General features: G+C 32.0%; 1 protein-coding gene across 1 annotated transcript; it reads right to left on the bottom strand.

Moving 5' to 3' along the window:
• Positions 1–7298: 7298 nt before the first annotated feature.
• LOC131146867 (zinc finger protein ZAT9-like) lies at positions 7299–8863 on the bottom strand. Its single transcript, XM_058096695.1, has one exon. It carries the CDS (start codon positions 8618–8620, stop codon positions 7751–7753), a length of 870 nt encoding a protein of 289 aa, XP_057952678.1. The 5' UTR covers positions 8621–8863; the 3' UTR covers positions 7299–7750.
• Between the last annotated feature and the right edge of the window lie 3436 nt (positions 8864–12299).

Genomic DNA, 12299 nt, shown 5'->3' with positions numbered 1-12299 from the left:
TTTACATTTCACATTTCATTTTCATTTCATTAACATTTCATTTCATTCTCATTTTCATTTCATTTCCCTTGTATTCGTACTACAGCTCCTTTCAACTATACATCAGTTAGTTCACATAGATATGCGCTAACCTGCTATTACAGCTCATTTCAGCTGTCATCAGTTAGTCTACAGCTTCTTTCAACTGTTCATTGTTTTCATGGTTACATTAACAATCACATGCAGCATAATTCATAACACATTTTCAATCTCATTGCATTTCCTGTATAACCTGTCTCATACATATAACATAATTTACACATAATTTCCATTGTACTCATGCTACACAATTTAACAGTAAAATTCATACATTTCCTATAAAATAAGTCAACCTACATTTAACATTCATATACTGAAAATATACCTTTAATTTCTTACATAATTATCCTGAAAAATCTTTCACTTTTATCAGTCCATTTTCACATATACATAACTAATAAAACAGTTTTAGGCTCAGAAATCATAATTTAAACAGTTGACATTTTTAACTCATAAGAAAACGTATACATATATATAAATTATCCATTTTTTTATCTGTTTAATTCATAAAATCCTGGTTTAATATATATTCCCCTTTACCTGGTTTCTTGAACTACGCCAACAGGGACCTCAAAATGATGCCTGCGACGCTCACCCGAACCTTGATTCAATAATTCTAATTTAATTAAGTTAATTATAAATAAAATACTATTTTAACATTTCTTAGGCTCATAAATTCCAAATAAACATTTGAACTCTCAAATATAATCAATTTACTTAATTACTCAAATCTCACTCTCGCTTTGGAGTGATGCTTAGGAAACTCAAATTAAAAATTTATTTCGGCCAAAATAACGACGATTGAAACTAGGATCCCATGGTGGTGCCCGATCGTCAATAGACTTGAAAATTTAAGGAGAAATTAAGGAAATAGAGGGGGTATATCTTTCCCTAGGAGTGGTGTCTATGTCGCTCCCACGACAAATCCTCTTTGATAAAAATATCGGTGGCGGAAATAGGAATCCAGTAGTATCTTCGGTTTTACGATCGGCCAAATATTAGTCGAGAAAATAAGGAGAGAGAGGAGGAAGACGGAGGAGGGAGGCGTGAGGCTTGAGGCGTGAGAGTGTACTGGAGAGATGATATATATATTTGAAAGCTTCTTCAGGAAGCTAAGTATCCAATGTCAAATTGGATTTCATTATGCTCTCATCTCTCCGGTAGGAGGAAGACGGAGGAGGGAGGCGTGAGGTTTGAGGCGTGAGAGTGTACTAGAGAGATGAGAGCAAAATGAAATCCAATTTGAAATTAGATGCTTAGCTTCCTGAAGAAGCTTTCTAATGGATATATATATATCCTGATTCCAATTTTTTTTTCTTTTATACTATTTCTTTTTATTTATTTAATTTAATTAAATAATTAATTAATAATTACTCTTAATTTTAATTTTTTATTTTTTATTTTTTATTTTTTTCCCGAATTACTACAAAAACCTTCCGTGAGGTTTCAAAAATGTTACAAAACTCCCCTAAGGTTTATTAAAAAGATATAAACATTTTTCTCAAAAAATTATCTTTTTTATGAAATATAAGAAAAGATTTATGTATTTTTTATAAATCTTAGGAGAGGTTCCTAAAATTCTTAAAATTTTAAAAGAAGTCCGAGGGAGGTCAGTATATCTTGTTATTTTTTAAATAATAGAGATTGGGATGAGAAAATAGTGAGTTGAGTGAAATGGACCCCATATGCCAGCATCTATCAAAAGTTTTAAAGTAAATGTCCTAGTTCACAAGAGGTTTTCATGAGGATCCACAGAAAGTCATGTAAATGATAAAAAAAAATAGTAGAAACAAAGAAGAATGAGTGTAAGGTGAAGAGAATGGATGAGTACAACTGGGAGGGAAAAGGGATATGGTGGATTACATCATAGATGAGAGAGAGAGAGAGAGAGAGAGAGAGAGAGAGAGAGAGAGAGAGAGAGAGAGAGAGAGAGAGAGAGAGTAGACTTGTTTTAGCATTAGGCTGTCTTTAGTTGAAACCATTTGTAAAATAAATTATAGGTATTTATACTCCTTTCAAGTCAAATTTGGAGTTATATTTATTTCTCCCAATTTCTCTAAATTTGTCTAATAGTTGACAAATATTATTTCTAATCATAAATTTAATGTATTTTTATATATTAATTATAATTATAAATTGGTTTGCTATTAAATATTGAAGGCATAATTATTATAGTTGACAAATTTTTTTCATACTTTTCGATACTTATCTGTCTTGTCACTTAATGACGGGAAGACCTACCAAATGTATGATATTTTACCTTCAAATTTGGAAGGATTATTTAAATGGTTTGTATATTTAAGGTATGTAACACTAATGTCACTAAGCACTATCTATTACATAGATAAAGAGTATTTCCTCATTCTCAAGTTCATTTTTATTTTTTCTCTCAATATTTTTATAAAAGTATTATATATTACATAGATAAAGAGTATTTCCTTCTTTTATTTATATTTTTAATATTTTTAAAACAGTCCAATAAAATAGATTTTTTTTTTATAAAAAAAAAAATTACTATTCCATATTTTGCCTCGTAAAATTTCCTCAACCTCTATCTTTTATGTATTTTTTAAGAAATTTTTATTGGTATCTTATTGAATATATATATATATATATATATATTATTTTAGAAAGAGTCGGAAACCACCCACAAAGCGGTCTCGTCTCAAGTTTATTAATAACTCTCACTTATGACGGAGGAACATAGTGAAAATAAAAGAAAACTTGGAGCTTACATAATAACTAATAAAACACCACATGCATCAAACCAAATAAAAGAAGAAAACAAACATATACCAATACCAAAAAGAAACCAACTAAACATATCTCATATAAGTCATACCAATTTTATCCAATCTATACAAATCTTTGATAATTCTAGGAAGTTGACTACTATTTATAAATAAACTATTTCTTCCCATGACACGTTATCGAGTCAAAGCATCTATCACTTTATTTCATTCTCAATACAAATAATTTATAAAAAAATCGACTCCCTCCAATTATTGAATATATTTAAATAAATTGTGAAAAAAATATTGAAAAAAAATGCTCCTATTGAAAACACCACCATTCCAAATTTCTTTCTAATAAAAATTGAGGGGATTGAAGTTGGCCATATCATTCACATGCATAACATGTTATTCTAGTAATAGATAAATGAATCCGAAGATATGAGCTTCTGATTTTACCCCCTCCAATCTGTCGGCTATTCCAAAGCATATGTCTCTTTTTCAGGAAAAAGGATAATAGGCTTTGATATGCTTTCTCCCACTTTTTAGATTTCCCCAAACAAATTGATTCTCATCATTCCTAAGTTTATACCTTCATATCTCTCTCTCTCTCTCTCTCTCGCCTAAAAATATTCTACATTCATAGATCAACTCATCAATTAATGGGGTAGGTTTTTTATAATTATATGACTTTATTTTTTAAAAAACATCGTTATGTTTGATTAGCAGAAAAAAATAAAAAAAAATTGAATGATATAAGAATAAGGTAATTTTTGGTTCTTTTTGTTGAACAATTATTAGGTTAAACTATCTAATCACGTCAATTTTTGGGTAATTTTTAGGAAAAATTAACTTAAACCAATAATTGAAAATCACCTAAAATATAGAGACTTGACTAATAGTCTACAATGAAATGTGGTTAAACAATTAAACCTAATAAGTAAACCTACTAAGTAATATATTATCATCAAATTATGATTATTTATCGTTGAAATTTCTTCAAAATATTGTTAGTAAAATATAAATAAGAGTATTACAAATAAGGCTGCAAAATGAACCTATACATTTATTTATTTATATTAATGAGTGATTCTATATTGAGCTCTGCTCATTTAATAAACAAGTTAAGTGGAAACAATTTTGAAACTTGTTTATTAAACAACTAAAATTTGACCAAATTAAAAGTTATCTCAGTCGGACTCAACTTATTCGCAATAATAAGAGGAGTAGATAATAAAGTAGACTAACGTTTGCGGGAGATGGTACTCAGAATTAGAGATATTACTTATTAATATATTTTAGGGGTTAAACCTTTGAAATTTGTATGTTAGAGATTTGAAGTTCAAATTTTAAGAGCGGTGAGAGGAGTTATAGGAACAAATCCAATCTAAACCTCCAATCAATCCATGAAAAGGACTCAAATGCCCTTGGATAAATTTTTTAATGGTAAAAATATCAATCACTTGTAAATGGATTAAGTGACTTAACCATCTCTAGTTTTCTATCTTACCTAAGTTGGGAGGGTTAAAAACTTCTATTTAAATTGTTGTTCTTGAAAATGAAAATAGACAATTGTAGCTGATTTTTTGAATTCAAAAAAATGTTTGGATAATTAAAATAAAACTTAGTTTTCAAAAAAAAAAAAAAAAAAGAATTTGGCTAATTCAAAAGTAAATGACTAAAACAAAAATCCATTATTTTTTCAGCACGATTTTAATAAAGTTATTAAAATTGATTGATTCGACTACTTTTTTGATCTCGTATATGCTTGTCTACTCATATTTGTTGTTCTCGAAGAAAGTACCAATCTAACAAGGTCAAACAACTTTTGAATCGTCTGTATCACGTTATTTATATGTTGTTTACGAAAAAAAGTGAAAAAGAAAAAAAATTAAGGCATGTTTAGTGGAGTTTTCGACATGTTTGATTAGGCATGCTAATGGATTGAGATAAAAGAAAAAAAATTAGGGCATTTACTTGGTTTTAGATGTATTTAAACGAATTTGAGGGTGTTTGGTAAACAGTCAAAGTGATAGTCAATTTGAGAACAAGATATCCCTTTTGCCCTAACACAGATCGAGGAGTAATAAGTAATAAGTGAGATAGTTAACCCAAGATTTGCCTCATTTGCATCTCTATGATTACTATTTACTTTTGAATTAAGACTTTTCATTGTTTGTCGTTGATTGATTCGACTAGGTTTTTTGGTCTCGTATATACTTGTGTTCCCATATTTTGTTGTTTTCTAAGGAAGTACCCTTCTAATTCAGAACATATTCTTTTTTCTTCTTTTATTCGCTAGGCGGACAACCATGTGTGGTGCTTGCCGATGGTGGTGGCAATTGGTAATGGTGGTGGACAATGGTCACTAGTTAGCAATGGTTGGTAGCAGCTAGGGGTCAACGACGATGACTAACTGTGATTGATGACAACAAATAAAGGTTGGGAATTTTCGATTATATCCAAGTTCAAAAAAAAAAAAAAAAAAATTCACACAGACATTTTTAGGATTCAGTCTTTTAAAATACTTTTACAAATAATAATCGTAGGAATGTAAAAGAGGCAAATTTTATGTTAATTATCCCATTTGTTACTTATTATCCTAGATCTGTGTTGGGGCAAAAGCAATATCTCGTTCTGAAACTGACTACCACTTTGAATGTTTACTTAACACCTTAACTCTGTCTCAAGTACATTGAAAATCGGACTATGAACCCTTAAATTCTAAACAGAACTATAGCAATCTCATTCTATTAGTATGCCTAATCAAATATGCCAAAGCTCCACTAAACTTGCCCTAAATTTTTTTTCTCTCTTTTCATTTTTTTTTCCATATAAATTTATTTTCTCTCATTTTTACCTCTTTTTTTTTCTAAACAAAGGAAGTATTAATTCTTGTCATAAAGCCAACACAAGCGAATCATGAAAAATCAAATAAAGTTTTAGAAACAAAACATATATAACGTGGTACACACGATCTAAAAGTTGTTTGAGCTTGTTAGAAGGGTACTTTCTTAGAGAATAACAAAATATGGGAACACAAGCATATACAAGACCAAAAAAGTAGTCGAATCAATCAACGATAAACAATGAAAAGTCTTCATTCAAAAGCAAATAGTTAATTATAGATATGTAAATGAGGCAAATCTTGGGTTAATTATCCCACTTATTATTTATTACTCTCGGTATGTGTTAAAGCAAAAGTAATATCTTGTTCTCAAGTTGACTACCACTTTGAATGCTTACCAAACACCTTAAATGCATTCCAAGTACATCGAAAACCAGATATACATGCCCTAATTTTTTTTCCCCCGGCCAATTAGCATGCCTAATCAAACATATCGAAAACTCCACTAAACAAGCTCTATTGTTTTTTCTTCTCACTTTTTTTCATATAAATTTTTTTTTCTCTCATCTTTGTTTTTTTTTTTCTCAAACAAAGGAAACATTAATTCTCATCATAAAGCTAGCTCAAGCGAATCTAAAAGATCAAGTGAAGGTGTAGAAACAAAATATAAATAACTTGATACAGACGATCTAAAAGTTGCTTAAGCTTGTTAGATGGGTGCTTTCTTAGAGAACAACAAACATGAGAACACAAGCATATACGAGACCAAAAAAATAGTCTAATCAATCAACGACAAACAATAAAAAGTTCTAATTCAAAAGCAAATGACTAAAACAAAAATCTCTTATATTTTCGACACAATTTTAATAAAGTTATTCGATATCATCTCACTCCAGAAAAGCAGACATCAACCTCAAATGGGCTTAAACATACTTTAAAAACTTTGTCAAGTGAAAATCTAATTCTCAAAAGTCATTTAATATAATTATAACAATAACAAGAGTACTAATAACCATAATAATAATAATAATAATAATAATAACTATCTAAAATACCATAAAAGAAAAAGGTGGAGATAACAAATCAAGATGGCTGATTTGTAGCCGTCAAATTTGCAAAAATTAGGTTTGATAAATCTCAAGAATTTCCTCAATCCAAAGGACTTTCTTGAAATTGACCTGCAAAGGGTACTTTTAGTAAAAGAGGATCATAGGGTGGGTCCCATCCTCCACATATAATCATGTCACCGAGGGGTGCTGATTGGGAGGTTAGGGGCAGGGGATTCACCGCCACATCACACCACACCATCGTAAAAATTACCCAAACTTCCAAAAGCAGGGGATTGCGTTGATACAAAGGAGATGAGGCAGAGCAGCACAGATTCTTCTATACAACCAAACGGTAGTGGTGACAGGTAGAAGCCACGGTTGGCTCATATCCAAACAAAAAAACAAATCCCTTTGATTCTCTCTCCTCTTTTCTTTCTCTTTCTAGGAATTTTGAGGAGAGAAAAACAGGGGAAATTTGTTAGCGAAGACCAGCTGGATCTGCACCATGCAGGGGGCAGAAACAGGGGCAGCTTCAGTGTAACTACTCCATTTGAGAAACTCCCAATGAAATTAACTTGAAGACTCGTAATATTAATCTTTAACGAGAGTAAATGGGTGCATTAAAATAATATTTTAGAATTCACGACCATTCCCTTTTTTATCTCCATTAATGGATGCACTAAATCAGCCTCTAATTGCAGTCTTTAAGAGCCATTGACTATGGCTATTGGCCATTGCAGAGTCATGGATTTCTGGCAAGCATTACTAGGAGAATAAACAAAATGAAGAACAACAACAGCAAGAAGAAGATATGGTCATGGTCACGGTCATAGTCATGGTCATGATCACGATGGAGATAGAGAGCAAATTAACATAAACCACTTATCCCAAGTTGCTAAAACTTTGATCTATGAAGCAATCTCACACCAGATTGGATTGGATTGGATTGGATTGGATTGGATATACACAAAAATTGAAGGCATACCTCTAAATTATCACGAAAAAACTTGAACTTTTCACTCCTGCGATTTGATAATTGCTGCTCATATGATCAACGGGTGATGCATGGCTGCATCCGAGACTGCAGAAAGCTCGATGTGGCTTATATCATCATCATCCTGAGGAGCAGGCAAATTGAGATCTATGATCTTTGGAACAGTCCTGGCTGAACTACTTGCAGTGGCTGCATTGGAGAAGTGAACTTTCTTGTGCCCACCCAAAGCTTGGCCTGAGTCAAAAACCTTGAAGCAGAATGAACATTCAAAGGTTCTGTGATCCATAGAATTGTTATTGCCATTTTCACCAAACCCACTTGGCCCAGCCTCTTCGCCAATGGACTGAACCCTGATCTTCTTGTGGCTTGCCCTGTGACCCCCCAGTGCCTGATAAGATCTGAACAGCTTCTTACATGTATTGCATCTGTACATGGCTGTGCTCCTTGCTTTTGTGCTCTGCTTCCTGCTAAAGTTCTCATCTTTAAATCCCATCTTGGGCTTCTCTTCCTCTTCTTCTTCCTCATCTTCTTCCTCTTCTTCCTCTTCTTCTTCCTGTTCTTTCATCGGGATTGTCCATTTGTCTCTGGAGAGCATCATGAGACAGAGAGCAACTTCTTCTTCAGGGGTTGTGTCGGAAACAGAGCTCCCCTGCTCAGCCGATCTATGAGCCCATTTGGGGCGCTTCTGGGCGGGGGTGCGGGACGACTCTGCCTCGCTCTCCCTGTCGTGAACTGCAGAAACAGAATCCGCCATGAAAGAGAGCTCGGACGGAGGCGTGTCCGAGGGGTCTCTGGGTTCATCGGGCTTCTGGGTCTTGGGAGGAATTGGGAGTTTCGCCATGTGAGACCTCATGTGACCCCCCAATGCTCTGCCGTTCGAGAAACGCCTGTTGCATATCTTGCACTTGTGCTTCTCCATTGATGCCGGTGATGATTAACGAAGATGATGATCCAGAAACAGCTTCTTCCCTGCCTCTCTATTTCTCTCTCAAGGGGGGAAGTATGGGGAGGACGGGCTCGAAAGGAGTAGTCGGTGACAAGAAATCCACAAACAAATTAAAGACGCAAACGATGGTGGCCTCGTTTGCCAGCACCCTTCCTTAAATGTGCACTCTCTGTTTACCACTGATGGTTTTTAAAATCTTGAAGCGGATAGTCCAAAGGGAAACTGTGTGCCTCTCTCAACACCCATTTCGCTAAATACATTCTCCTGCAGTTAAAACTTTAGACGTGACTGTGGGGTTAGAAAATTTGAAGATCATAGAAAATTCATTCCAAAATTGGGTTAATCATTTTATGATTCGAATTTTAGTTGGACTAATAATTTAAAGGAATTGTTCAATTAACTCGACCAAAGATTTTTGAAAAATTTGCCTTTGTCCCCTTCGCAAAAAAAAGAAAAAGAGAATACTTCCTTATTTCCAGCCTAAGTGTGAACTCATTTGGACCTCTAAAATTTAATGCACATTGTGGCTTGTTTGGATTAGGAGTTGAGTTTTGGCAAGCTACTAAATGTTGGGCCACACACGTGCAAATTCACTCATTTGAACTATAATCTTTAAATGATTTATTTGTTAAATTAATTTTTACAACTTATATATTCATCATCTAAATATTTACTTTATTTCACCTCTAACTAATTTCGCATTATATTTAGGAGTTTGAAATTTAAATTTTGAATTTTAAAATTTGAATTTAAGCAAGACATAATATAAAAATACCAAGGCATGATATAAAAATATATTAAAGTTTTGCTAATTTTCACAAAATTTTAAGGTTTTGTTTGGTCCGTAGAATTCATATTGTAAGTAATAGACTAATTTTAATTGGTTAGTTACAATTAGTTGAATAAGAAATTCTGGTATTACTATAAGTAAATAATAATAACGTGAAACTTTTCATTAGGGAATGACTATGCTCATATTTCATTATGGGAATGTGTATTTATTACTTATAATGTCTTCAATGAAATAATTAGGAATATGCAAGGAATAGTTATTCCTCCGAGTTTCAAATTTACGTATATATATATATATACACACACACACACACACACACCATTTCCCTCCATCTTTAGTTATGAGGCTAATTTATGGCATTTTCAAACATATCCCTTTCAGTATTCTAAATGACGTCTTCTTATTTCTACCCAAATAAAAAAAAAATTAATAAAAAGGATTATAAGTTGCAAAGCAATCTACTTTTTGAACTATATGTCAATAATTAACTCATTTATTACTACCCCAAACGAGAAAATATATATAGTTTTTATTATCATTTAAGATAAAAATTAATTGAAATATGGCAAGTTGTATTGAAAAAAGGCATAGAAGGCATCACAATCTCATAAAAGTTATATATATTTAATACCCTGAATGATGGTAGACACTATTCAATCAAAACCTTTCTCAAATCTTAGTTTGCTTGTATGGTAAAATTTATATCTACGAGCGACTGTTTAGCTCTCTTCAAATTATTAGTAAGAGCTCTTAACATGCCTTACTTGTAAGACCAATGGAGGTATTTATAGACTTTGTAGACATCTGAGGAGTTCTTCTATTATAAAATCAATAATCTTCTTTAGTATCCATTAAGATGATGATAAATTGAAGTTACTTGTATTTTCACAAGTCTAAATACCTAAAGGACACAATTGAAATTAAAAGTAAACACTTTAGAGGTCACAAGGGTAAAATAAGCAATCCATTTTTTGTTCATAACCCAACAACTATAAAAAGAAAAAAAAATCTCTTTTAAGAGTAGTAGAATTACTATTTCACTTTTTTTTTTTTTCTCGTATCTCTACTTCCCTCCAACCAAGTGGATGAGTGAAAAAATAACTCTCTCTTGCATGCGCACCAACCCACTTAAATCCCTGAAATAGCGAAACTTAGTCATTCTTATTTAGTAATATGATGACTAATCAATTAACATCGATAGCTTATTTGGCCCACCATAATTTCAATGGTTGCTCGAAGAATGGCCGTGAAGGTACCTAATACCTTATAGATTATGTGGATTGGAATACTTACCATAAAAGGCAGTGACGTGGTGAATAATGAAGGAAAATAGTTGTTGTATGGTGAGGGCTCTCCCTTTTTCTCCCCCTCTACGTGTGCATTTGTGATTTTTAGCTTACAAAATACTATTTCATATTGTGTGCTTTATAATTTGTAAGTGGGATTATGTTTCACTTATGTAATTTTGGACCTCTCATACGCTTTTTCCCTCACTTCCTCTTTTCGAAAGTGTGTTTTTAAGATTGACGAAACTCATTCTTCTCAACATTGTGTGTGAATGAGCATTTTTTTTTTATAGTACCTTTTGACATATTGGTTTGCACAATCACATCATGATAAAATATCATTTTTCTCTATTTTTGGATATCTTTTCAAAGTTCATTATCTTATTAGCAATGACCATTTTGTTCAGATTTTACTTATTCCCTTAAAATAATACAACAGTTGTTACTCTTCTGCTACCTTTTCTTCGCTGTCTTCCATCAATGTTAGAGGGTGAAATAATGGTTTTTAAAATGTCATTTTTTTGTAACTTCACCCAAGGAAAAAATAATTCAACTACTAGAGGGTTAATAATATGAATGGGAAAACCTACTAAACAAACATTGTGATCTTGGAAAGTTACAATGATTTGTGAGAATGATTGCAATTCTAAAGATTTTCTAAGAGTGTGGATCTTTTGTTTCTTATCACCTATACAAGTTTGAAATGGTTTGGCTCTTCTTTTTTTATTTTTGAAAGTAATAAGACTAGACTACATAAATGGAGGTAGCTTATTTTTCATCTCCTACCTCTTCCCATACCTCCTATATTTCTAACTTCAGATCTCAAACATTAAAGTGCCAAACTTTAATCAATGAGATCTTCTTTAAAAGATACAAATGCCCTTCTTATATTTATTATTTATTATTAAGAGTGTAGTAATAGATAATCATGAAACCAACATATCTTCTATATTCCAAATACTAACTCACATCCTCACATTACTTTCCTTCTTTCCCAATTAAATAAATAGCATAGATGTTCATTTCTTCCGAATAACACATTCATCCAGGATAGCCACCCACATTTATATATGTGTTTGTTTTTGTTATATACCATTGTTGGTTGTATAAACTGGAGAAGATGAGTACGACTTATATGAGGTATGTTTAGCTGATTTCCTGTTAGTTTTGGTTTATACTTTATGTTGTTTATCTTTTATTTGTTTTGTTGCGTGAGATTTGTTTTGTAGGCCCTTATTTTGTTTTGTTTTACTTGGACTTGTAATCATGTTTTGGCTGGATGTTGGTGTTGTTTTTTGGGAGACCTTTAAAGTTTTATCTTTTATTTCTCCCATTGATTGTCTTGTAACCATAGTATTCCTCTACAAAAAGTGAGGGTTTATCAATAAATAAATGGAGGTGCCGCCCTTCTTAAAAATATATATATATATATATATATATATATATATATATATATATATATATATATATATATATATACACACACCATTGTTGGGGTTTTTTTTTTTTTCCTTGGTGGCTTTTGAAGAAATTTTACTTTATTTTCCTCCTATTTGGTAAAGAATCTTCTCTT

This window comes from Malania oleifera, chromosome 13, assembly GCF_029873635.1.
Source record: "Malania oleifera isolate guangnan ecotype guangnan chromosome 13, ASM2987363v1, whole genome shotgun sequence".
Taxonomy (NCBI): domain Eukaryota; kingdom Viridiplantae; phylum Streptophyta; class Magnoliopsida; order Santalales; family Ximeniaceae; genus Malania; species Malania oleifera.
The sequence above is the reverse complement of the archived record's forward strand: the minus strand, read 5'-3'. Positions and strand labels throughout refer to the sequence as shown.

Coding starts and splice junctions, on each gene's coding strand:
- LOC131146867 (XM_058096695.1), bottom strand. CDS start 8,620: ATGGAGAAGCACAAGTGCAAGATATGCAACAGGCGTTTCTCGAACGGC.